Source organism: Stylophora pistillata, chromosome 1 (genome assembly GCF_964205215.1).
Source record: "Stylophora pistillata chromosome 1, jaStyPist1.2, whole genome shotgun sequence".
NCBI classification, from domain to species: domain Eukaryota; kingdom Metazoa; phylum Cnidaria; class Anthozoa; order Scleractinia; family Pocilloporidae; genus Stylophora; species Stylophora pistillata.
Genome location: NC_142519.1, coordinates 27814637 through 27842633, shown reverse-complemented (window position 1 = coordinate 27842633; position 27997 = coordinate 27814637). Strand labels below are relative to the sequence as shown.

Sequence of the window (27997 nt, the reverse complement as noted above, 5' to 3'; positions counted from 1 at the left end):
CTCGTCCTCACAGTAACGCCCCCCAGATTTCACTGGAATCCCCAGGTCAAGAGCTGTAACCGGAAAACTACCTACGATATCTTTCAGAGTTACTGCTCTTTCTTCTGCTGCACTAAAAAAATTCATTCATGAAAGTCAGTATTTTTTAAGGAGCTGCAATCTGCTAGTTTAAAACCTCAAAGTGTAATGAAAACATGCATCTGTTGGTACCCATTTTCCATCCAACAAAGTTAAAATTTCACCTAAGACCGATTGTGTATAGACAGGGTCTGTCCAAAATAAATGATAGCAAAGATTAATATATAAAAAAAAAGAATTTCATGACATTCTTAGTATGAAAACTCGTTAAAGGTCTCATAAGATTTTGTGATTTGACTGAGTTCTGATTCACTATACATACAGTAAATATATAAATGATGAAAAAGACCCTTTTCCTTCCTAATTCCTCTACAGATTAGTTTTAAGCATCATCTCTTGTTTCTGGCTTCAGACACTTCAAATTTCCAACAAGACTGCCCGCTTTATAAAAATGTTACACATTGTATACCAAGATTGAATGATCCTGGGAAGCGTTAACGAATGTATGCGGGCGATGTTTCATTTGAAAGCACAAGAAATCAGAAGGAAAGTAGAGAGTAAATAGATTCAGCACCAGTAAAAAATTTCACCTGTCTACTAATATATTTCCAACGTTGGAGCTAGTGAATGCATAGACAAAGAAAGCTTATTACAAAATCTGTTCTTGTGGCTGATCGTTCGGAATCTTTAAACAATTAACCAATTTTCTTTCCCAGTGATCCTTTTCAACATTCTTTCGATAGTCTATGTAGCTCCTTTTTTGCAGCTCCTTAGGAAGTTTTGCTCTATCAACGTCATCAAGTTTAATAACGACTACACTATCATCTCTCCTTTCCATAAGTCGATGGAGGGCATATTCCATTTCTGAACCACAATAGCTGCTTTTAAAAAAGTTCTTAGACACAACAGCTATTGTCTTTCTAGATATGTAAACACTGTTGACCATATTTTCGCGAAAAGGTACTCCAACAACGAAATCTCTGTAGTGTACACAACATTGAAAATGGTGTTTTTCTTCAAGAGTTGGAATTAGAGTTTTAATCACCCAATCCGAGTCTTGGGAGCTGAAAATGATGAAAGCATCGTATTCAAGTTCAGCTTCTGAAAGAAGAAAATAAGGGTGTGTTATTAGCTTAAAGGTTTATCTCAAAAATCATCTGAGTAGAATTTAAAATCAATCCCATTGAAAACACAAATGATACTAACACAAGAATAAGCTGGTTAGCTGGCTAGCTTATAATGACAAGAAAGGACGTTATCTGGTTATTTTCTTTTTCCTCAGAAACGCAAGCTGTCGACTCTCACTCCAAAACCTATACAGACTAAGATGTAACAAAAATAAGATCATTAAACCTCCTAAAAACAGCTGCCGACGTCTACATTTCAAATTTAACTTACTTGACAGTAAAGCTGAAGGTTTCTTGATGATTCGGTTCGATCGACGGCACCAACAGAAAACGATGACAACAGCCACAATAATTAGCAAGCATACTGAGAGCATTCCAGGGAGAAGAGCATTCCGAGTCTTCTTATCTGGTGAACGACCTACGTTACAAGGTTATCATGTGTTATCGTCAAAGACATCACGAACACTAGAAGTCAGGATAGACCTGATTAAAAATCAAAGATAAAACTGAGTGCATGATTTTGATGATATAAGTTGGTGTTTTTTTGGTACAAGTGGCAGCAGATTGGTGCACTTTGAATTCCTCTCTCCTAATCATTCGCATTATGCGCCTACTTCTCATATTTGGCTTCGCTGCATTGGAATACGGTATAGTTTCATTCATATGACTTCTCTCGACGTGGCTTAAAAGATACCAAATAGTCCACCAGAAGTAAATGTTAATTTTGATTACCGCTGATCACCACGAAAAACCCCGGCTCTTAAATTCTCCACTGGGTCTGTTGGTCCAACTTTAAGAATTAGGGCGATATCCACAAAAACAGTAATATTGTAATAGGAGAGATTAAGAGCGTTGGTTTGTAAGGAATTTCTGTAGTTCATTAAAATTTAAAGCCTATCCCACACATTTTAGCAGAGACTCAACCTATTTCATTGTCTCACTCGCCCTACCAGCGTTTTTTAAGAAGTCTACGAATTACCACATGTTTAGCACTGAGACTTTACATACCATTTTTAGTGTGTTCCGTGTTAGGAGGAGAAAGCGTACTCCCAGGTTCATCGCAGATTGTTCCGTTGAGGTCACAACTAGTATGGGCTGAAAATTTAGGCAAACGCTTTAAAAACACGAACTCCAGACAAAGGCAACATTCTATTTACAGTCTTCTTTCCGAGGAAGTCTCAAAGCGTCATCCATTTGCGTGTGTGCGGGGATTTCCGAGAGGTTACATTATTTGGAAGAATACACAAAGTGGACACAGCGGCAACATGAGTACGTATTCTTGTGACTAGCCCGAAATTTACGCCAACAGAGGAATGGGAACTACAATGTCTCACTATGTGACACTATCAAAGCAAAATGGCGGGATTTTTAAAAATTCTCATTGCTTGTTTTTATTTACAGGGATAAGCCCAAATCAAAACAGAGAAGGTTGCCGTATTCATGTACCCTGGTCCCAGAGGTTCTCTTCTCTCTACCGGAGTACGAGAATTCGGCGCGAAGCGCCGATCAACGAGCTGTAAAGCAGCGAGCGGAGAGAACCTCTGGTCAGGACCGTTGAGAATCTCACTTTCATGCCACCAAGCTTCGGGTGACAGCCATCAATCACGCCCCTTTCCAACAACCAATCAGAGTAAAGTATTAAAATACCTCTGGGGGTACGTGCATGTAGTGTTTTTACTTGTATCTGGAGTAGGGGTGGGGAATATATTTTGTTTCGTGTCAGTATTTGCAATATCTGTCAAAATAATTGTTACACGTGCCAAATGACAAGCTCGCACGTAGTACGAACTCCAACAAAAACCCCGATTAAAATCTACTTCCCTCGGGCAAACGATTATTGCCGATTTTGCAACGAAAACGTCAAGATAAATGGCTATTCTCAATTGAATATTTTCACCGAGAAGAATCGAGATTTTCTGCGCCGCTTTAGGCTTGTTGTGAACGCCAAAGTTGAAAACAATTCCAAGATCTCACAAGTGCTCTGTAAAAAGTGCTACAGGGCTGTCCTAAAGTATGAAAAGGCACTTAGTCAATCCGAAGAATTACAAGAGTTCAGGAATAAATACAAAGTAGTAAACATAGATGTCGGAGAATTGACGCGACGCAAGAGATGTGCGAAAGATTCTCCTTGTAAATCACCGAGAACCGCAAGAGCACCGAGTTCACCAGCGACGAAAACATTTGAACGAGTTCGCAACCCCTAAAGTAAAAGAAAGATTATTTCAACGACTAATGATAGTGCTGAAAGGGACGAAGAAGCTCTGTTCGTTGGGCAACCTCGGAATGCATCACCTACGGAGGTGAGAAGTTTGCAGTTAGTATATGTTGCTAGAAGTATGTGAGCATATTATTGATTTTCTTTGCTTCTCTTCTTAGGTACGCATTTACTATCCGTCTGGTCTAGTTAAGAAAATAGTTAGCGCAAAAAATGGTTTTAGCATTGTAAGACAAATTTGTTCACAAGAATACAATGAAGTGATAAATTCTGTGTGGAAGCATCCCGAACTCAAGGCTAAGATAATCGACTAGACCTATGTGGAGATCAACAAAGAATCAATTGCACTGTGCCGCACCAAAGATCCATCGATACTGAGAAAAACGAAAGCAAGCGATTTGATCGAGTTTGTAATTTCTGCGCTAATCATTGTATTCCGAGGTTGCCCTACGAATACAGCTTCTTCGTCCCTTTCAGCACTATCATTAGTCGTGGAAATAATCTTTCTTTTACTTTTGGGGTTGCGAACTCGTTTAAATGTTTTCGTCGCACATCTCTTGCGTCGCGTCAATTGCGTCGCGCCTCCTTCTCCCCTCGCCCCAATTCCCCTCTTCTCCTCCAGGGCTTGCTTCCCAATCCCCCCTCCTCTCCCCCAGGGCTTGCTTCGCAGGCTATTATTTTGACAGATATTGTAAATACTGACACGAAACAAAGTATATTCCCCACCCCTACCCCAGATACAAGTAAAAACACTACATGCACGTACCCCCAGAGGTATTTTAATACTTTACTCTGATTGGTTGTTGGAAAGGGGCGTGATTGATGGCTGTCACCCGAAGCTTGGTGGCATGAAGGTGAGATTCTCAACGGTCCTGACCAGAGGTTCTCTCCGCTCGCTGCTTTACAGCTCGTTGGTCGGCGCTTCGCGCCGAAAAGTCTCGTACTTCGGTAGAGAGAAGAGAACCTCTGGGACCAGGGTAGTATTCATGAAAAGTTCTGTCAAACCTCCTCCGTCACATATCTTACTCAAAAAAGCAGTATTTTAGTAACAGTTGTGAATTTAGTGACTGAAGTTGGACAGCTGTAGCATGGCTACGAAGTTCGTAGTACCTGTTATCGCTTCAGCGTTTCTTGTCATCGCCTCCCCAGAAGGTAACCCTTTGGAGAAAAAGTCTGTTGTCTCGGCGGAAAAATCCGCGTCTGCTTATTATATTTGCAGAAGAAGAATCGTAGCCCTGAATACTCAAATGGCTCGAATAGTGGAACATGGGCACTCGTATTTCCGCTGTGTCCACAATGTAGGTCATTGGGAGAGCATGAGTGAAAGTGTATTGAACCAACCTCGTTCTCGCCCCAACTCCAACTAAGGGAAAAGGCCCTGGGAACGAGGTTGGTATTAAACAGGTTCTTATCCGTCACATATTTGACGAGGAATGCACTCCCGAAATCGTTCCCGATATGAATGCTTAAAAGTAAGTGTCAAATTAAAAAACATCATCGTTTACATTTAGTAACTATGGAGAATGCTTGACCCAAAGGAACTGTCGCTCCGCTATGTGCATATATGACAAAGTTTGCGGTGCCGTGTTTAAACTGGTACGACCTGTCACAGGAACGGTGGGTTTCACATCTTTGATGAGGAATGCACTCCTGAAATCGTTTTGGATGTAATTGCAAAATTGCATTCTGCAGCAGCGATTGGCTGCCCGCCTATGCGACAGTGGTAATGATGGCAGTTATTCTAAGATTCGTCACAGTTCTTAACCATTTAACTCCTAATAGTGATTAAGAAGTGATTCTCCCTACCCTGCCATACACTTTCGAGAAGAAAAGTGATTGCTAAAATGAGATATTGATTGATTTAAAACAACATTATACAAACCATATTTACAAGTTAAGTAAGAACGTTTCTGAGAAGTACCCTTTAGTAACTATGCAGAATGCTTTACTTAAAGAACAGTCACTCCGCTAGGTGCGCTTATGAGAAAGTTTGCAGCGCGTGCTTAAAAAAGGTACTCACCTGTCACAGGAACCGTGGGTTTCACATAGTTGATAAGGTATGCACTCCTGAAATTCCTGCCGATATGATTGCTCGCATAGCAAGTGTAGAGTCCAAAATCATCTTCGGTCACATTTACAATAGTCACCTCAACACCATAATTACTTTTAACTTTAACAGTCCTGTAATAGTATGGGTCTATAAGTCGATATGATCCATTTAAGATGTCTTTGTAAGTTTTAGGCATAGCAGTGACGGTTTTGTTCCATTTAAGCCATCTGAAATCCGGGAGAGTTCCAATAACTAGAACAATACAGGTAAATGTCACGTTATCTCCAACCTTCACAGTTTTGTTCTTTGGAAGATTGGTTTGTAGGATTGGAGCTGACCGGGGTCTAGCTGTTAAGAAAAGGGAAATAGTTTTGAAGTGAGGATACTTGATTTCGACATGATGTGCCAATCACAAGCCAGCAAACAAATTTTCAAACGCTGACAAATTTGCAACATCTGGAAAATTACGAGTTCTTGTGTGTCCCAAATTGCACGAAAAACTTGTTGATATCATAGGGAATGGTGTACTGTCTCTTTTGTCTGCCTATATCGATATCGCCATTTATTATCATACAGTCCTGAGGCTTTTTTTTTTTTATATCTTTTCTTCTCTCTGAACTGTAAATGTCACCATTCTCTACTTAAAATACGACAGTTTTCCCCCTAGGAATGTCACCCTCTTGAAGCGGATTGGAATTAACACACTCTCTCAGTCTAAAATTATACAAAACTCACGCACTTTTTTTTCATTTGTTAAGTGAAAACAAAACAGAAAAAAAGCAAAATAAACACAGAAAAAAGTTTTCCAATCATTGATCGAGTTGTTTTTTACATTTTCATACAGATTAAATTATAAGTTCATTTGCTGGACTTACCAACAACTTGAAGAGTAAAGGTGTGATTTATTGATCCATAATGATTTGATACTAGACAAGTGTATCTCCCAGAATCAGTGGGTACAAGATCGCGCAGTTTTAAGTACCAAATGGAGGTATTACCATATGGACCCAAACGTCGCTTTTGTACGACCTTTCCGTCCTTTAACCATTTGTATTTGAGCGGTGGTGCACCAGTTGCTCGACATTTCAGTCGTATGGAGTGTGATGCAGGCCATGCCCTGAATGATCTCTTCAGCAAGTTTGGATCGCTAAATACTGGTGCTCCTGCTAAAGTGCGAAAACAATCAACGAAAAATTTATGAAGCGCGTACTTACCTACGTACCTACCTACCAATAATAATCATAGAACTAAGTGAAGTCCAATTTGGTCTGTGATCACATGAATGATTACAAAATCGAACGAACGCCGACGCGAAGCTGGAGTCCGATTTTCTAATCACGAGGATAATTGCAGACAACTGGAGGACACGAAGACCTGTTTCCAATTAATCAAAAATTTCAAAAAAATTACAAAACAAACTAGCCATCGGTTATATAAGAAGGAACAATTAGCTCTACGAGGTGCGAGACAGCATTCTGCGCACTTGTAACGCGATAACTTCCTTATTACACTGTCCAGTTACAAGTATGACTCCTGCTCTGTTCCATCAGTGCTCAACTCGAGTGTTTGATTTTAGTTTCGACTAATGGTGTTAACGAAGGGTCACTTTTTTTCTTATATCTATTCCGCTTATGCCTCACTCCTGTTTGTTTGTATTCATTGCCTCTTTTCACTAGAGGGCTATGCGTTTGGCCCAGTACAATAACCACAGCTTCTTTCGATGAACTTTCATCCGCTAGTTACCCAAAACAATCATAAAAAAGTACAGCTACTTACTGGATTCCGTTGTCTTGAGATCTGTCGTTACATCTGAAAATAGAGAGATCGTTACTTAAGACCTTGAACCTCCAAAATTGTGGTTTGGGGATATAATGGTGTTTAGTCTTGTTAAGATATGCCGGCTTAGATACATGTACGTACTCTGAGCTTAGGGTGCAAAGTGTCAAAAAGTCGCCAAAAGCGTATCCGCAGTCCTTTTTATGTCTTTATATTCAAGCAAAAATCATTACAAGGAAACTACAATCAGCAAATTATGAACAGTCACCAAAGTATTAGGGTTGCTTTGGCAAACCAAAAAGAACAAACTCATTAAGTGCTCCTCTGTAGATCTTACCTGCTTGCTTACCTCTGGCCTGATGCTCAGTTGTAAGCCTTCTAGTTGCTGATCGTGAATCAATAGCTGTCAGATTTTCATCATGAGGCACGTGTAGCTGGAGCGTCAGGTTGACTTTACCTAGAGGATTTTCAGCAATGCAGGTGTAGTTACCTCGGTCCTCAAGTCAAACTCCTTTGATCTTTATAGTTTTGTCCTTGTTTAGTTTTCTTATCCTTTCCGACTGGTGGAAAGGCTGGTCGTTTTTGATCCATGTGATAGACGGTGGAGGGAGCCCCGTCACAGCACATCTTAAACGTTTTATGCTTCCTAATCGAGTGACATACTGTAGTTTCGGAGTGCCTCGAACACGTGGTGGATAACTGTCTATAAAGATTGAATAATTGATATTCCAAGTCAGTCATATATTATTAATTGTTTTTTATTAGCTGTAGAGTCAAAAGGAAAGGAAAACCCTACGCGTATAGTAACAAACATTGGAACTTGGTTTAGCTATGCTAAGGGATAATGCCATGCCGGAGACGGATTTTAAACAATACAGTCGAGATAATTGCGCTTTCGAAGTAAGAAGTATTGCACATTTCTCCTTAGGGCTTGACGCCTTTAAATATTCCCATCCTCATGATCTCTTTTAAACCACGAAGTATCTATAAATTTGATGTTACGCGGCGTAGACAGTATGGATCCTAAATGTGACCAGAGAATAATTAAGATTTCTCTTGAAAACTACTTTGTTGGTTTTATCACAGGGAGCCCACACAAGCGGCGTGTCTGGTCGTTTGTTTGAAATATAAAGAAATGTATGGGAGAATATTGAAGAGTCGTAATATCGTAAACTTATATCAAGGAATGTCTATGTTAAGGCTCAAAATAAATGTAAACCTACCTCACTTGCCGTGTATTGTCATTTCTGTGGTTCTAAATGGGGAATTTGAGCGATTTGGTAGATTTTGTGTTGACTGTTACTTTACTGTATATACTTTACTTTACTTCTTATACAGTCAGAGTAACAGTCAACGCAAAATCTACCAAATCGCTCAAATTCCCCATTTAGAACCACAGAAACGACAATATACGGCAAGTGAGGTAGGTTTACATTTATTTTGAGCCTTAACATAGACATTTCTCGATATAAGTTTACGATATTACGACTCTTCAATATTGTCCCATACATTTCTTTATATTTCGAACAAACGACCAGACACGCCGCTTGTGTGGGCCCCATGTGGTTTTATGGCTTAATGTTTCACGATGTGTCTTGCCCAAAAAGTTTCAAGTTTGATCAGTATATTTGCAGAATTTCCACATCTCCAGACTTCCACATTTTAAGATTACCAAGTTAAAAGGTACCAAGTTAAAATACATCGGAATAATAGAAAAACTCATCTCCACGTTTCCAGATTCCCAAATTTCCCCATTTCTACATTTCCAGACTACCAAGTTAAGAAACAAGTGAGTAAGCTTAAGACTTACTTGCTTATTTGCATATTTAACATTTCCAGACTACAAGGTTAACATAGTTGTGAGTTAATTTCAATATATCAACAAAGTTGAAATGGTAAATTGGCCACCGTTACTTTACGATTATAAAAGCTGACGTTTTGAGCGTTAGCCCTTCGTCGAGGCGAATGAGTTAGCTACTCTCTACGCACTTCATTTTTTAAAACCTAAAAATCTAACTAGTTTCTTTGGGAACAATTCCAAATCTCACATTTGCACGTTTCAAGGTTACTCTAAGGCGATTAATTTTATGTGCAGCACATTCTGTTGTGATAACCTGTTCTGTGTTCTTCTACCCTTGGTAAAAGCCATGAAAACTTGGTAGCGATGGAATGCCAGCCCGAAGGAAAGACGAAATTGAACGACAAAAGAGCACATACTCAGTTAAGGAAAATAAAAAAGAAGAGTAGACAGAGGGCATGACACAGCTGGACAGGATCCAGAAGGGAAGCAATGGACAGGAATTCAAGAACTGGGTAAGAGTTTTTTTTTTTTCTTGTACCTTTAAATTGAGTTTGAAAATATTTATATTAGATAAGCATGCCTCTAGGGTAACAGGTTAGCGAATTATGAATGCTGTAGGTTGCTCTTGGGTATTTATTACATTTTCCTGAAAACTGCGAAAACTTTATCGTTCGCGGTTGGTCAGTCACAAACTGAGTCAATGAATCAAAGTTCAACGCAGAATTTCGAACAACAACGCATGAAGGAAGTAGAAGTTGGGTTGATTCTTGGTTTTCACGTGACTTCTTCAAAATTGAAAGATAAAGATTATCAATCCCTTTGAGATTTTATTTTAGTTCATAAGTCTTTAGTTTGATAGGGTTTTTTCGTCTTGTGATATTTCAAAGCTTTTGCGTGATACGATATTAAAATGACGGCCGAGGAAAAAAGTGATTTATCCGCTGAGATTTCGCAATCTGAACAGTCCTAGAAAGAGAATAAGAACTCATATAGATGTTTATGAGCCCTCAAAGGACGATTACATGCTATTTATAGCGAAACTCGATGACGCTTCCGGCCGCCATCTTTGTGCCCCACATGGCGTCTCCATACAAAGCCATATAAATTTGAGTCAAACACTTCTTCGAATATCTCCCGCACTAAACATCACTCAGACCTGAATATTAGTGCGAGACTGCTGGATTAATTAGTTGAATGGCTTTTGTGATGGTGAAAGTGAAAAGTGGAAACCGGAAATAGAACATTAGAACCTTACAACTGGCATGATCTCTTCATCTCAAACATTTATTTCCCATTGTGCCAAAGCCTCTTCTTAACACATTAAACTACGGCTTTGTAACTGATCCTAAACAGAATCAGTAGTATGGGAAATTTTCTCTGATTTAGTAACCATACCACAAAGCCTCGCTCTGACATTTACTGACGCTTCTACGCATCATAATATTTCCGTTCAGGGCTTATACTATTTTGCGAAACGAAACGAAATTGTACTATTTTGCGAAACGAAACGAAACGAAATTTTGCGAAATGGCCTTTTTTCGCCTTTATTTAGCAAATATGTCCTCTTCGTCCGAAACAAAATGTGTCCACTAATAAAATGATCAATATTTCTAAGAGTCTAATCACCTCTCATTTTATTAACCATAATAGTACTCGTTTCGCAAAGTAGTAATTTTGACAGAATGACTATTTTGCGAAAAGGCGTTTTTTTCACCTTTATTTAGAAAATATCTCCTCTTCGTCCGAAACAAAGTGTTTCCACTAATAAAATAATCAATATTTCGAAGAGCCTGGTTACCTCTCATTTTATTGACCATAATAGAACTCGTTTCGCAAAGTAGTAATTTTGACAGAATTACTATTTTGCGAAATGGCGTTTTTTCACCTTTATTTAGCAAATATGTCCTCTTCGTACGAAACAAAATGTTTCCACTAATAAAATGATCAATAATTCTAAGAGCCTGGTCACCTCTCATTTTATTGCCCATAATAGAACTCGTTTCGCAAAGTAGTAATTTTGACAGAATTACTATTTTGCGAAATGGCGTTTTTTCACCTTTATTTAGCAAATATGCCCTCTTCGTCCGAAACAAAATGTGTCCTCTAATAAAATGATCAATATTTCTAAGAGCCTGGTCACCTCTGGTCACCTTATAACGTATTTTCCTTGCAGTTTGACCAAACATCGAGCGTTAATTGAGTTCGGCTGGAATTGCCAGTCACGGATGTGGCTTGTTGGTCAGCTATAAAATCGAGTTGCGGCAACCATAAATAGAACAGAACAAAATACAAGGAATACAGAGCAGAAAAGAAAACAGAATTATAACAACAATAAAGAGTAAACTCCGAGCCAATAAAGAGCAATCGAGAACAAAAACAAGTAGTTGTCTTTCATTTTGTTTCGGGCAAAGAGGACATATTTGCTAAATAAAGGTGAAAAAACGCCATTTCGTAAAATAGTAATTCTGTAAAAATTACTACTTTGCGAAACGAGTTCTATTATGGTCAATAAATTGAGAGGTGACCAGACTCTTAGAAAGATTGATCATTTTATTAGTGGACACATTTTTTTTCGGACGAAGAGGACATGTTTGCTAAATAAAGGCGAAAAAACGCCATTTCGCAAAATAGTAATTCTGTCAAAATTACTACTTTGCGAAACGAGTTCTATTATGGGCAATAAAATGAGAAGTGACCAGGCTCTTAGAAATATTGATCATTTTATTTTTTTTCGGACGAGAAGGACATATTTGCTAAATAAAAGCGAAAAAACGCCATTTCGCAAAATAGTAATTCTGTCAAAATTACTACTTTGCGAAACGAGTTCTGTTATGGTCAATAAAATGAGAGGTGACCAGGCTCTTAAAAATATTGATCATTTTATTAGTGGACACATTTTGTTTCGGACGAGGAGGACATATTTGCTAAATAAAAGCGAAAAAACGCCATTTCGCAAAATAGTAATTCTGTCAAAATTACTACTTTGCGAAACGAATTCTACTATGGTCAATAAAATGAGAGGTGACCAGGCTCTTAGAAATATTGATCATTTTATTAGTGGAAACATTTTGTTTCGGACGAAGAGGACATATTTGCTGAATAAAGGCGAATAAACGCCATTTCGCAAAATAGTCATTCTGTCAAAATTTCTACTTTGCGAAACAAGTACTATTATGGTCAATAAAATGAGAGGTGATTAGGCTCTTAGAAATATTGATCATTTTATTGGTAGACACATTTGTTTCCGACGAAGAGGACATATTTGCTAAATAAAGGCGAAAAAACGCCATTTGGCAAAATTTCATTTCGTTTCGTTTCGCAAAATAGTACAATTTCGTTTCGTTTCGCAAAATAATACAATTTCGTTTCGTTTCGCAAAATAGTATAAGCCTCCGTTCAGCCCATTTTCATGTTCCCCTTAAAAGCTTTCCCCGTGATACATACCTGAATATGCTCTGGAAGGAATCAAAGCCATACAGAGAAGGAACACTAAGACAATTGAAATTGTGTCGTCCATGTTTGGATCGAAGCTGGTAAATCTAATTCTGTTGCAGCGTATCGGCTGCATTCGCAGTGAGGTAGCCTCTCCTGTAAGTTTGCCTTCCAGAAAACCAACCTATTCGCAAAGCGGGATTTGGGGTAAGATTATAGAGAAGGAAAATCTAGTTACTAAATTTACACCGAATACTAGTTGACAACTTTGGGATTATGTCCATGACTTTAGGGTCAACCTCCGGATGCGATCACTTGCTAGATCACGTACACAATCATACTATGATCAAAACCTTCAAGTCTATATCAAAATCAAAACTCTACTAGTAGACGGTCAGAAGAGAACAAGATATCCCACACATATTGAGCTTATTTGAAATGAAACAATGTACATCACTATTTATTTGAATTTACCTACATATACGGCAAGTAAAGAAAGTTCTAACCCGGCTTAGGGCAAAATGTGCTATTATTTTATGAAAGCTTGTTTAATACGGAAGAGTATCTTTCTGTAAGGCGATCTGTCTCTTGAAAGATCGAGTTCACGCGAGGAAAGAGAAATGATCGGAAAAACAAAGCAAATTACCCCTCAAGGCTGAGACACACAAGCTTCCGTTTGATAGAGGGAAGTGCTTGCCAAGATTAACGCTCGTTTCGATCGGTTAGTAGTACGTGGGGGATTTTTCCAGAGTCAACCTAACCTCTAGTCTCCCTCGCAGCCGTTTTTTTTTTTTTTTGGATGTCACGCAACGTTGCGTGACATCCAAAAAAACGGCTTCGAGGGAGACTACCTAACCTCGGAACAGGTCACGCAAAATATTAGAGACTTCTTTGTTTCTTCAAGGAAAGTTCATACGACTAAAAATAGGTAAGAATAGGACACCGCTATACTCCTTGGTTCCGGAAATGTTAAGAAATTGACCATTTAGGCGTTAGATTTCACGTGTAGTATAAGTGACTTTTTACGTAAAGAAACCCCAAAAGTTCGAACATCCGGTCTCGATATGCCGTACAACCCAAACGGCGGCGACGAGTTGAAGTTGTTCACGGTCTTCAAGTGGATTGGGAATTAGCATATCAGTAATTATTAAATTTTCTGCAGCATTGGTGTAATCTTTTTCGAAGTTTGGATCCGCTGGCAAAACCATTCTTTTGACTGCAGAGGCGATTTCTACCAAATTCCGGAATGAAATTGCGGGAATTGTCTGTTCCATTCACTCCCCCACCCAGAATTTCCGGAATTTGTGGTCGAATGGAAAGCGCCCTGAGTGTTCTCGAATTTTCTTGAAGAACTTTGGCAGCAAACCAATTTCCATGATCGATTGCCGGATGAAGGGTGTGATAATTCCCGCATCTCACACAGTCTGTACAAGATCTTCTCGTTTACCGCTTAATTTTAAGCCCCTACATTTTAACCACCGTTTTAGCTGGTCTTCAGTATATTCTTCCGGCTCTCTTTCAAATTTGGAGCCAGGAACGCCGTCCTCTTCGGTCAGAACTGTAAGGGAATAAGCGAACTACTCGCCAATTCCCTTGTAGCTCTCAAAGAAGTGGAGTTTGTTTGTCTGAGTCACGCGGGGGGTCTAAAATTTCATGACGTCATTAGTTTAAAGCGCTATTAGCTATTATCACCAAGAAGTCAACACAAATGAGAAGAAGAAGAGATTCTGCGGCGTGATTGTTTCAACTTTACCTAATACGCATCTATCAGTATACGCACATATGGTGACTGACGCAGTGTTTTACAAACAAGAAATTATTCGGAAAAACAGTCGAAACAAGAAATCAGTTCGTCGCCATGATTCTTAGTTCGCTTATGTTAAAAGCGTTTCTTCTTGGTGTTCTGGGCTCTCTGGATAGTGGAGGGGAAACTCGTGCGTGTTCAGGTTGGTGTCAGTCCGCTTTAAATATTCTCCACTGTCAGTTATAAGGTCATGCTATCGCTACCCTGCCTTGAAGCAAACTCTTCACATAGCTTTATAAGAGCGAAGAGGACGCTTCATCCGATTGTTGTTACGAGTTCACGCTTGACGATGCATCATGGGTAATCAGGACATTGCTCAAAACAAAATGGCGGACGCGCTTCGATGAGTCTTTGGTTTCATTCATATTCATGTCCTTTGTTCTAGGTTAGCATGCTCAGTTAGCGTCTCAAACCATTGACTACTAGAGAAGACGATACAGAGAGTTTATTTTTACAGTTTTTGGAGTCTATTTTATTCACAAAAACGTAAAAAATACACAAGGGCTATGCCAGTTTATCGCTGTTGTGTTGGAGGTTGCGACAACGATTCGAGATACAAAGAGAAAATTGTAAAGAGAAGCCACGTTGAGGGCGCACTCCGTTTGCATCATTTCCCTAAACAATCAGAGAAGAGAAAGCAATGGACTAAGAACGTTTCAAAAGGCCTGTCTGACGTTGTTGCCAGCGACCACAAGACTGTTTGCTCCAACCATTTCGAGTACGGAAAGCCAACATTCGCTTCTCCGAATCCAACGCTATTCCTTGTGCCTAGCGGCAAGAACAAGTCATCGCCAAGAAAGCGAAAGCTACCAACTAGGACGTCAAAAGGCCCATCGACTAAAGAAACTAAAGAACTCAAGTACAAGGAGACAGGGTCCCAATGCACCATTGGGACCCTGTTAGGCTTATTCAAGCCTAACATTTGCTCATTTGACACGTGAACACGATGTTAATAATTTTACTGGTTTAACAGTTAAGAGTTTTCGATTAATCTTCGACCATGTCAAAGGAAAAGCTTCAGTGATGCACTACTGGAAAGGCCCCAAAAGAACAGGGGACACATCCAAACTTAAAATTGATAGACAAGTGAGAGCCCTCACTTTAGAGCAAGAATTTCCGCTTACCATGATGAAGCTCAGACTTGGTCTGTTCCTCTTTGACCTAGTATTTAGATTTGATATTTCAGCATCAGTAACAAGCTCAATATTCACCACATGGGTCAAGTTCCGGGCAAAAGAACTGAAGTGGCTGATAGTATTGCCAGACAGAATAGTTACACACAGGAATCTTCCTGATATGTTTAAGAAGTACTACCCTAAGTGTAGAGTTATACTGGATTGCACTGAAATCTACATCGAAACACCATCTGATTTGGCAGTAGCTGCCCAGTGCTGGTCTGCTTATAAACATCATCACACCATTAAATTTCTTGTTGGCATTACTCCCAATGGTGCAATATCATTCCTATCTGATTTTTATGGTGGAAGAGCTAGTGACCTATTTATTGTTGAAGACTGGTTTTGTTAACTACCTACAGCCTCATGATCAAGTTATGGTAGACTGCAGTTTCAAAATCAAGGATTTACTTGCATTTTACCAATGTTCACTGGCTATACCTTCCTCAAAACATGGTAACCTTCAAATGTCAGGGACTGATGTCAGGGAAACCTCACTTATAGTCAATGTCCGAATCTATGTTGAGCAAGCAATACGAAGAATTAAATGCTTTGAGATCTTAAAGAAAGAATTACCAATCACCCTGCTACCACTTGCAGATGATATTGTAGTTCTTTGCTCAGCACTGTGTAATTTGTCACCACCTCTCAGTGTATAGTTACTAAGTTACTTTCAAAACTATTCTATTCGTTATAGTACAAACAATGTAAATATAGAACTTCAATAATTCGAAATAGCAATAGCAATATCATGCACATTGCTTTATTTTCAGCTTTATAGAATGCTTACAGTGTTTCATGGTTTATACTACTAAAATGAAAAATAGGGTAATAACAATAATACTGTCAACATAAACAAACATCACTGTGATGAAAAGATTGAAAACAAGATGAAATAAATTGAACCCAGATAACATATATATTTTATTATGAAGTAATTTCTTATTAACAACAGTGTGTATTATATTCTATATAGCTTATGTTTTATATTGATAGCCAAAACTTTTACAGCAGAGTATTATTCCAACTTGGATTTGACTGTGAGTTGTTGTGGACACAGAAATAACAATGAAAGAAGTATTGTATAACTCTAGAACTGTCCATGCATGTATTGAGTTTTATAAATAGTGTATAGAAAACAATAGAAACAATTTTTATTTTTGCAGTATATCTGTATGAGTCACTTCCTGGTAATGTTCAGTTTCAAACACTTTATATTATATTGTTCTAAGCTATTTTTAAGTCCTAAAACCATACGATTATATGCAAAGCCAAAAAAAATACTTTAGGTGCATTAACACAAAATATCATAAAATGACCTTACATACTGTCACTACCTTATAGATTTACAAATCTTGGGCAATTTCATTGCAACTGACACAAATAAAAGTGCTGTCTTCATTAACATCTCTGCCGACACATACACAGTGTAACCATATTTGGCAAGACTCACACTGAATACTCTCTTCACTGTTTCCACTGTCAAACTCTTCAGGTTCCAGGCGTGGTTTCTCACAAACAAAACAAAAGCAAAGGGGTCTGAGACCCAACAGCAACCTTTGAACGTAACCTTTGAAAAAAATAATAAGTTTGGTAATGATATCTTTCCACAAACTTACATCAAAATCAATTTTTTCAATTAGTGGTTGACCTTGTTGAATATCAACCGATTTAAGTAGTGCTTTGTATTCATGTTGTAAAACTTTTGCCAACTCTTCAGCAGAATTTTTTACTGGGACGTTTTGTTCAAACGCAACCAGCGCACGTGCTGCTAGGTCTGAATGATTTCCACTGACTGGAATAGCTCTCTGTCGAAGATAGAACTTCAGTTCGTCCCACGAGAGTTCGAGGAAGTCCTCGAGGTGCTTTGCCATGAAGAATCGTTGTCTCAATTTAGTGTCCTGAGCCAGAAAAACTGTAAAAATAAACTCTCTGTATCTTCTTGTATTGTAGTTAATGGTTGGAGACGCTAACTCAGCATGCTAACCTAGAACAAAGGACATGAAACAAAAGACCCATCGAAGCGCGTCCGCCATTTTTTTTTTTTAGCAATGTCCTGATTACCCATGATGCATCGTCAAGCTTGAACTCGTCTATAAAAAACTTCGATTGCCGCTTTGCCAAATTTCATAATACGGCTTAAAGGTCTGGAGTGTCTATGATAAATACTTCCTAATTACACTTAGCAGAAGGAGTAAGTTTTACTCACACGTGAACTAGCAATTGGCCCGCCAATATCGCAGTCAGAAATGAAACAGGTGGCCGGATTATTCCGGATACTGAACTTGCAGGAAATACTTCGAATTTGTCTCAGTAACGAACCGAAAAGTTCGGACGACCACAAATCACACAATAGATTTGAGGGCAAGAGTACCATTTAACCCCATACATTAATTATGCATTCAGACTGGGCCGATGAGTAATTGAAGAACACGGCTGACAAGGCTTGGATTTTCAGTATTTATTCGAGCTGTAGAGAGGGTGTTACGAAAACAAATACCCTCGAAAACGAAGACCTAAGACCTAAGACCCGGTCTTCGTTTTCGTACTACGAAAACGGAGACCCCCGATCTTTGTTTTCGTACTACGAAAACGAAGACCCTGTAAACAGAAAACCGTAGAAATTACAAGTTAAACACACATTAAACAGTAACAACGCTTAGTAATATAATACATTACACTTCACGCGTTTCTTCCATTATCATACTGCCCGTATTATTGTACTGCCCGTATTATTGTACTGCCCGTATTATTGTACTGCCCGTATACGGCCCGTCTTGTCAGTGTTCTTTTTCGCTGTGCGAACCAATTTGGTGTTGATATTCTCGAGGGTTTCCTCGGATAAACTTACCACACACATTATTATTCTGGAACAGCAGGCAGAATTCGAACACTAGCCGCCTTTGATTTATGGTTAGCATTGCGTGACAGAATAATATAGAAGGCGTTCTTTACAGGAAAATTTACTCTTGGTTCTGTCAATAAATAATCAATTTCTACTGTATTTCGCAGCTAAAATAGATTCTGACAGCCTTTCAGCTTTCTTTGCTGGAAAATTTTCGTTAAAAAATAAGCAATTCTTTTGGCTAATGCAGGGTCTTCGTTTTCGTAGGACGACAACGAAGACCCACGGTCTTTGTTTTCGTAGTACGAAAACGAAGACCCCTGGTATTCGGTAAAAACCGTAAAAATTACAAGTTAAACGCACATTAAACAGTAACAACGCTTTGTAATATAATACATTACACTTCACGCGTTTCTTCCCATTATCGTACTGCCCGTATTATTATACTGCCCGTATTATTATACTGCCCGTATCATTATACTGCCCGTATTATTATACTGCCCGTATTATTATACGGCCCGTCTTGTCTGTTCTGTTTCGCTATGCGAGCCAATTTGGTGTTAAGATTCTCAAGGGTTTCCTCGGGTAAACTTACCACACATTTTATTATTCTGGAACAGCAGGCAGAATTCCAACGCCAGCCGCCTTTCATTTACAGTTAGCATCGCGTGACAAAATAACAGAGAAAGCTTTCTGTACAGGAAAAATGACTTTTAGGTTATGTCAATAAATAATCGATTTCTACTGCATTTCGTAGCTAAAATAGATTCTGACGGTCGTTAAGCTTTCTCTGCTGGAAAATTCTCTTTAAAAAATAAGCAATTCTTTTGGCTAATGCAGGGTCTTCGTTTTCGTAGTACGAAAACGAAGACCCCCGGTCTTTGTTTTCGTAGTACGAAAACGAAGACCCCCCCGGTCTTTGTTTTCGTAGTACGAAAACGAAGACCCCCCCGGTCTTTGTTTTCGTAGTACGAAAATGAAGACCCTTCATTAAAAGCAGACAATCTTTTGAATCTTGGAATCTCTTCTGCAATTTCGCTGCCAGGTGACCCTCTTCGTATTAGCGGAGGAAGCTTAAACTTTCGAAAAATCTACATAGTTGAATTTTTGACCGCTCCATCTCAACATGTGGCTTAAGTTTCGCGCAAAAATGTTTCCCTCGGCCGTACGTGCGATAGTCGGCCTTCCACCTCAATTGTTCAAAGGAAGCCATTGTTTTGTCACACCACCAACAACAAGATCGTCTTCTCTAAGTGTACACGTTCGTCACGCAATGCGCGCTAGGCCGAAAAAGAGACTACGCGCCTGAATAAAGCCTGCTTAACCTTGTTGAGGCTGTAAAATATTCCGATCGCTCCTTCGACAGGGAAGTCAGTTCCAAACTTGTAATCAATGCATAGAAAAACAAATCCAAGAGCCGAAAGCAGTGGTGGCTGAAGAAAGAAGAAAAATCACGCGCAAACTGTCTTAACATATCAAAAGCTGAAATAACAATTACTAGTGCTCGGGGTACTTCTACAATCGTACTTTTATCAGAAAAATTTGTAAGACAAGTTTTTCGCTCAGCCAAAAAACAACAAAAATGTTAAAAGCTAAAAAACTACCTTGAAAACCCCTATTTTTTTCGATTTTAAAAGTTTCGTCTTGTCAGACTCTACCCGGTCGGAGAATAATAGAAAATTTTACCGAAGGAAATTGAAGAAAATTGAAATCAAAGTCAAACAGACGTCAAAAAATGGCGATATTTGAGTAGTTTTAATTTGGGACTAAAAGCCTTGACTTCAGAGGTGACTGTTGTACAGCAAATTTAGGCCCTTGTTTTTTATGTTTCAGTAGATTTGATTTGAAAAATAGCAAAAACAACGAGAATATTAACTTTCGATTGATGTCACTGGCGCGCGCTTCGTGATCTTGCATAACCCTATTGAGCCACCTTAAAACTCTTATGTCGTCGTGTTTTTGTTTAGTCGTGTTCTTCATTTCGTCGACGACGGTATCTCTAAGTCTGCGGTAACCCAAGATTTTCCGCGAATTTTATTCACGGGGGCCCACACAAGACGCCGCGGAAATACGTTTTTTAAGGCACGATACAGTATTTTATTGGTCAGCGGACACCTCAACGAAACCATGAAATGCCTTTAACTTTTACAATGTTTTCGCCGTGAGTCAAATCGACAGCGTAAAAAAGCAAAACTTGGAAAGGATATTGTAAACTTAGCTTTGAAACTCCGTTCACCTTTTGGATAGTTCTCAAGCTCAATTATATAATTTGCTAAGGCCGAACTGAAGTTGCACACGATATGAAATTGTTGTTTTTCGCTGCCGGCTCCATTTGTTTATAGAAGAGCAGAAGCACTAAGGCTAAAAATGAGACGGTTTTTGAATGGCTGAAGCGGTGATCCGAGGACGCTGCACCATCAGGTTTGTAAAGCAGTGGCTTGAACCGTATAAATCGGCACGTCAACGGCATTCCGGTCAGATTCGCCGAGAAGACGAAACATGCCCGAGTAGCACGGACACCCTATCCCCACTCGTTATTGTATGTATCATAGTTGGCCAAAAACCTATGACTGTAACATGAAGCTCCCAAAAATACAAAAATTGGCTCAACCGGAGGAAGAATAAACCGAGGTATGTTTAAGCACATAATGTCCATTGTAATGGTAATAAATGAAGTTTTCACTTTCCACCTTAGTTTGTAATTTTTTTTTTAAGCTGTAATTTCTTTCCTGAGCAATAATCTTACTTTCCTAACAAGTATTTGTTTCCCATCACAGTTATGAATAATTTGTAGTATGTCTTTTTTTTATGCTGCTCTTCCCTCACTAATCATTTTAGTTTATTTATTTCCTTTTGCTTTTTCTTTTCTTTCTTTACTAACTTACTCTCATCTGCAACATAGAATGTAGTAAGACAACAGAATACTTCTGGTTTATATAGCTCCCTGATTTACAAAGTAACATTACCATCTTGGTACTACTAGAAAAAAAATTAAAAAAAAAATGTTTAAGAAACAAAAGTACTGTAAGGTAAAATAATTATAATAATATGATTTAATCAATTTATGTGAATAAAGCACTGTATTATCTTTTCTCATATTGCAACAGCCTTGAATGAATCAACTACCTTCTAAACTTGATTTCCTATATTCAGAAGCTGCCTGAATTACAAACAAAGAACTTATGTTGGGTGTCTATGGAGGTGGAAAAAACAATGATTATGATGATTAATCTTCCAAATTAGAAATGTCAGAGGGAAATTATCAGAAGTATTTCTGAAGTCAAAGTTGTTGGTTAAAAATGTTCACGAGAAAATTGATTAGATTAAGCCAGCTGTCAATTCCCAGTTAACACTAAGTCATGAGGAGTAACCAAAAGCTTGTAATTAGCCTGTGTACTGCTGTCAAATAAACATCAGGGATGGGATATTCCCAAACGTAAACAATGATAGCACCATACAAATGTCCTTTTCCCAACTTATTTCTGGGGAGGGGAGCACTGGTATGGCTACACTAGTTTTAGTCAATAAGAAATTCTTACTAATTTCAGCAGTATACATATATTTTGCCACCTTGAAAGAAAAATGGCTACAAGTCAAATGGGAATGTTTCATAACAATGTTCTGTAGGGATATGATGTAATATTACTGATGGGGATCATAATTATCCTTACAGTGGCAGCGCATGTGATGTGTGTGTAAAGCAAAGCAAAGCTAAGCTAATCTTAAAAAAAATGAATGGAAGAAGAGTAGTTGATTGTTTGCATAAATTAATGCAATGCACATGCAAGATAGTGGAATATACTTCAGGTAAACATACATGTGCCTGTAAAAGTTTCAAATGACTTGAGTTATAAAAATATAATAATAATAATAATAATAATAATAATAATAAAGTGGGTTTCATTGAAAATGCTTTCGTGTAAAACAATTAGAGCTGTTTGGGAAATTAAAGTAGCTTTTGTTGGAACAGAATAACGCTTGTTTAGTGATGTTTACAAAGGAAGTGGAAATCGAAGAAATGGCGAATTGTTTGCTGCGTTAAGGCTTGACAAAGATTATTATATAGGCGATTGATTGAGGGCGCGGAAAATATGCAATATTTGAGACCGTCCAACATGATCGGTTCATTTATAATTTACCTCGAATTAAGCCTTTATTGACAGCAGTTGATAGTAGATCTCTATTACATGTCTTTAGTACGTTTGGTTGTGCCTGTTCACGAGATAACTTGTTGATAAAACTGCAAGTATATGAAATGAACAAATGTCTTCATATTTTGATTACGGACACCCGTTCGTAAAGACACAGAAAATCAGAAGGGTGGAATGGCGAAAAATCAGTCTATTAAGGTAAAATTCTCATCCAAGCGAATAATTACCAAAATGAAAAGGCACCGCACGTCGGCGCAAAGTGAGTGTATGAATATTTTCAAAACACAATAATTACCTGTATCGTTTCATGCTAATAACACTTAAAAATCCAACAAGTCTTCAGACTCGCTGGTAAAGTATCTTACAGAACTGATCTCCTGCTTTGTCTGGATAACTATCACTGTTTTTGACAATTCTGAAGGCGAGGGCGAGTGAAGAACCAAGATCGCGCTTCGTAACTGGACGGCCAGCCTAAGTCAGCAAACAGCACACAACTCCAAACAAAATGACTCCCCTATACCGCTAGTTGTTAAGACGTGGTTTTAGTATTAAAAACTAATTCATAGGATCAAATATAACAAACAAGGAGAAGTATCATGCATATTTTCCGACTTAAAACCATGCAAAAGGCCGATGTCTTCATATGGAGCATATGGAACATATGAAACATATGGAACTAATGGAACATATGGAACTTATGAAACATATGGAAGCGCTTGGCAGCCTTAAGTTGATGACCACTGACCAGTTACTGTGACGTCACGAAAACGTACTTCCGCGGTGTCCTCACACAAGCAGCGTGTCTGGTCGTTTGTTCGAAATATAAAGAAATGTATGGGAGAACATTGAAGAGTCGTAATATCGTAAATATCAAGGAATGTCTGTGTCTATGGTAGATTTTGCGTTTAAGTTATACAGTAAAGTAACAGTCGACGCAAAATCTACCACAGAAACGACAGTACACAGCAAGTGAGGTAGGTTTACATTTATTCTGAGCCTTAAACACATTGACACCTGAACCGCCCGTAACCGCCCGATCCTCGCGATTGCCTCGCGCGAGAACGCTTTCCCCCCTACTAAGTGGGGTTTTGTCCCCAATCTTCCTCTATAGTTTAGAGATCTATAAGCCAATCAGAATCCGTCGTTTGCGCATTTATTTTGTTGGCTTTAGGGGGTACCTTAGGGTCATTACTCTATGCGTCTTCACTAAATGATCAAATTTGAAAATATGGCGTCCGCGCGGCCGACCCTTAAAATTTTCAGGTCGGATTTTTCGTTCATTTGCGATCGAGTTGGACCTTGTGGAACTTAGAATGTAAAGTAACAATGCTATAGAATACTCTGCTTGGAAAATAATGGATATCAAGGTCTTAAAGGTGACAGAATAAGCTCTTGAGACAGCGACACGACGAGTCTCAAAGGCGATGCGAATATGGACGTATAGTGAAAACCGAACTTTCGGACTTCAAGCAGGGCCTAGCGACAATTTGACGATTCGATGGTCCGGTAAATATTTTTTTCGAGTGACAATGTGTTCAAAAAGTATTTTTTAATAGAATATTTTGCCTCAAATCGAAGTTTTTTCAGAATTTTCAACATAAGGCTGCGCAATTTCTGGCCATGAAGGCAAGTAAACAACGATCTAAGCATGATGAATTTTACCATGTGCGTGTGGGCTTTGTACACGTAAGAAAATTCATGTGGACGGGTATTCTGAAGTTGCTCCGAAATTCGTACGTTTTTCGCTTATAACAGCAAATAAAAAACTGTTGTGAATAAATCTGACGTCCCGAAATATTTCTTGGCCATTTTTGTCTTGCTTCCAATTGATAGATTCCATGGAACTTGAGATCTCTTCACTCACGGACAAATTTGCATATTCCCTTTTGAAATATGATCCACATGCCATTTTCACACATGCGAAAATATTTAGCGAATTTTATCTTTCATCTTTATTTTTTAGTTAAAACTTAATATGCACCTATTGCTTTTTTCACCGGAAATAAGTTCTTTAAGTAGTCTTCTTTCACTGGAGCTTGCTTGTTTTTTGGAAAAGATGATTTTTTAAAATTTACGGCGCATTGTGTTTGCCTTCTTGATTTCTCCAAAAATTTGACTTTTCGCAGGCACGTGTTACACGGGAGTGTCAATGGGTTAACATAGGCATTCCTGATATAAGTTTACGATATTACGACTCTTCAATATTCTCCCATACATTTCTTTATATTTCGAACAAACGACCAGACACGCCGCTTGTGTCACAGGCAGCCCAAGCTCACTGCTAGAAAAGTGGACGTGACTCTTACCGCGTTGCGTAACGTTTTATATTTATAAAGGTTTGTATGGGATGTTATCGGTTTGCCTTAAAAGAGAGAAAAAAATGTCGTGTTTTGAGGTAAAATGGGCTTATCTTATTGCCTTGTTGTTTTCTTTGTTGATTCCGAGCGTCTCAGGCCATTTTGAAGCGTTTTCGGCGAGTTACCGCTATGTTGGTGTTCAACTGCTAAAAGAAAAACAAGGCCGGAAACCTATTTTAGAAGCGTCCATCGCCCGAAGCGAATAATTCCGCCAAAAAATTACCACCAATCTCGATTCCTCCAGAAAATCAAAGCAGAGATGTTGCAGTTCCATTTTCCATTGACTCGATTCACAATTCCTCCCACAGATCTTTCACTAGCGATACTTTTATCTCCAGATCGATCGGCTTTACAATTTCGAATTTGGCTGCTTGAAACGACCGCGGCCCGTTCGCCGATCGCACGGTATGTTGGGTAACAAAAATAAGCCCGGCGAGGGTAGCCAGCGGCTTGTAGTCCAAAGACAAACCCGTTAGCTCCCGTGGTCCCCTCGAGAGGTTTTGTCAAGACCGCATTGTTTTGATCGACCAATCAACATCGTAGCGGAATCGATGTGTAGAAACAGAGGTTTTCCAGGTATGTTTGAAATGTGTTCTTTTATCAGTGACTTAGCAGGAAGTCGAACTATTTCATTTCCTTTCTCCGATTCCACCGGTTTGCGTCTTATCTGTCTGTTCGAAATTATGTCGAATTTTTAGTCTCATACGGGATGAAGAATGCTCCGATCTTTTCCGTAACATATCAGTTGGCTGCTTAGCGAGTTTGCCAATGAATGATGCTCAATACCCAAAGAGTAAGTAACCCAGAACGTAATATTTTGAAGATACCGATACATTCATAATTCATGTGAAATTTCAAAGAATTGAACGAATGAGTCATGATTTGAAATGATGCAGCAAATTAGTCGCTATAAATGACTCGTTACAAGGGGTACGAAGCGTAACACTCACTTCTAACCTTGTGATATTCATCGTAACAGATCGATGAACGAATGCGTGTAATATTTCACTGGTTGGTTGCTTCAGCTTAAACCCCACTAAAGGACAAATCAAGGGATCTAGGATCAAGAAAAAGCAGGGATCTGCATCTTTTCAGATGATGCTGGGGTTACGGAGCCTGGTTTTTACAGCTGTCTTCACCGTATTAATTAGTGAAACGGTGGAGTCCTGCAGTGGTGAGTCACTTTACTCATGTTCCTATAAAGGCCACGTTACACACTACAGTCCTATTGTTGAAAATACGTGATGCAGGAATGCAATGAAAATATCCCAAATTATTTTTTACCTTACGTGATGAAACTGATCTATAATCTTTATTGCTTCACGTCGACAACATGCAATGTTTGAGAAAGTGCCGATTTCATTTGAAATCGACAAAGCGCGTGTCAATTTCGGAGATATCGAAGTCAGTAGCGAATGAGTGTTCATTTCAATAACTTAATTCTCAGCTCAAGGTTGATGCGTCCTCGTGCAAGCGCGCAACAGAAATCTATTTACTCCTTAGCTTATAAAACTGCGGCATCCTTTCGAAAGTCGTCCGACACTTACGACTAACTAATAAACTATGCTATCTTTTGTGTATGCGGCCTCCGAAGCTTATTTGCAACGCTTTTAATTACAATCCGCAAAAACGAACCGACCCTTTTTAGTTGAATAGTTTAGCAACTTGCTTTTCATAGATAAATTGGAACAACAGGAAAGGTTTATTTCGTTGTTACATGAAAGGAAAAGGTGTTCAAATTAAATTGACTTCGAATAAAACAGAAGTTCAACTGAAAACAAGGCTCATAACACTCTATGCATAATGAAAATTTGCCTGGGAAGCCTGGTAACAGGTTCGCATGAAAGCGAGGTCGCTCGGGCCACTCTGTGTTTGCAAAGCTGAATCTCTTAGAATGTGTCATTTTTCAACACTTTTGGTTTAATTTGTGTATTTGCCGATCGATGCCTTTGAACTGTTGTGTTCCCCAGTGTACCTTCAAGGGTTATCGGAATGCAGGAGGAGACAAAGTTTCTTTTTTTAACTTTCCAAAGGACCCTAATTTACGTAAGAGTTGGATTCATGCGATTCGAAGAGATCCTGGAAAGGATTTTCAACTCACTGGTCGTACGAAGGTTTGCTCAAGGCATTTCAAGACGACAGACATGAAAACAACCCTGGCTGGAATTGTCAAATTAAAGCCAGGATCCATACCATCCAAGTTTGCTTGGTCTTCTCAATCGCCAAAAAAGAGAAAGTCACCAAGCAAGCGTCGAGAACCCTCAACACGACCGAAAGCTTCTAAAGACGTCATCCCGAGAGAAGCTTCGACAAGCGAATTTGTTCACGAATTTCTCGAGCCGACGATAGAGGAACTACTCGCAGAGTACAGGAGAGACAATACAAAATTGAAAGAAGAAGTATCGAAACTTCAAATTCAGCTTAATGAACTTCAAATAGCGAAACAGCAACAAGAAAAGGCGAACAGACACCGCATGGCTGAACTCTGGTCAGAGCGTCGTGAAGCTCTCGAGACTGTTTAATCATGAAGCCGAGAAAGAGAGGATGGAAAAGAAATGCAGTCTACTCGAGAAAAAATTACAAGATGCTGAAGCAAAGCTTTTCAAGTTGGATAATTTGAAGTCGGATGAGAACATAGCTTTTTATACAGGTTTTCCTAACTACAACACATTCCTAGCAATATTCAAGTTTTTGAACACAGGAGACAAAGGGGAAAATGTGAGATATTATTCATCTAACAAGAACGAGGTCACTGCTGACTTTTATCAAAACTAGGAAGATGAGGAGGAGGAAGAGGCATCCCAAAACACTGAAAAAGGAAAAGCTGGCAGACCAAGAAAACTGGCAGTGATTGATGAATTTTTCATTGTAATGTGTAGACTGAGAAGGGGATTTGCTGAACTTCATTTGGCCAATCTGTTTGGAGTGTCTCAGTCGACGATCAGTAGATTGTGTACAACATACATCAATTATATGTATTTAAAAACTGGTCAGGTCAATATTTGGCCCTCAAGGGCAATTGTAAACAAAACAATGCCAGATATCTTCAAGGAGAAGTATCCTAACACGAGAGTCATAATTGACTGCACCGAAATACGTTGTCAAATGCCAAGTGGACTACTGCTAAATTCAGAACTGTTTAGTTCATACAAAAATCATGTTACCTTCAAAGGTCTTGTTGGCATC

The 27997-nt window shown here is 38.8% G+C and overlaps 4 protein-coding genes across 8 annotated transcripts in view; 2 read left to right on the top strand and 2 right to left on the bottom strand.

Annotated features, from left to right (window-relative positions):
* Positions 1-298: 298 nt before the first annotated feature.
* On the bottom strand, positions 299-21206 carry LOC111322726 (fibroblast growth factor receptor-like 1). Its single transcript, XM_088728811.1, is given in 9 exon segments — positions 299-1179; positions 1477-1623; positions 2214-2300; positions 5441-5818; positions 6346-6636; positions 7247-7279; positions 7596-7949; positions 12492-12663; positions 21189-21206. Coding segments are annotated over 9 exon segments (1929 nt in total). The 5' UTR covers positions 21204-21206; the 3' UTR covers positions 299-727.
* The window catches only part of LOC111322714 (fibroblast growth factor receptor-like 1), a 26781-nt gene continuing 13078 nt past the window's right edge, over positions 14295-27997 (top strand). The window contains exons 1-3 of one of the 5 annotated variants that reach the window (XM_088728883.1): positions 25370-25387; positions 25510-25604; positions 25791-25985. In XM_088728883.1, the coding sequence (XP_088585009.1) occupies positions 25907-25985 (79 nt within the window). In that variant the 5' untranslated portion in view covers positions 25370-25387; positions 25510-25604; positions 25791-25906. The other 4 variants (XM_088728885.1, XM_088728887.1, XM_088728881.1 and 1 more) reach the window with 4 other exon arrangements.
* On the top strand, positions 14685-16626 carry LOC111319045 (uncharacterized). Its single transcript, XM_088728937.1, is given in 3 exon segments — positions 14685-15194; positions 15196-15797; positions 15799-16626. Coding segments are annotated over 3 exon segments (1326 nt in total). The 5' UTR covers positions 14685-14789; the 3' UTR covers positions 16118-16626.
* LOC148741953 (uncharacterized) lies at positions 16367-17543 on the bottom strand. The gene is made up of 2 exons (XM_088729137.1): positions 17110-17543; positions 16367-17028 (listed from the first exon to the last, which is right to left on the bottom strand). The coding sequence occupies exons 1-2, from the start codon at positions 17330-17332 to the stop codon at positions 16805-16807; spliced, it is 447 nt and encodes a 148-aa protein (XP_088585263.1). The 5' UTR covers positions 17333-17543; the 3' UTR covers positions 16367-16804.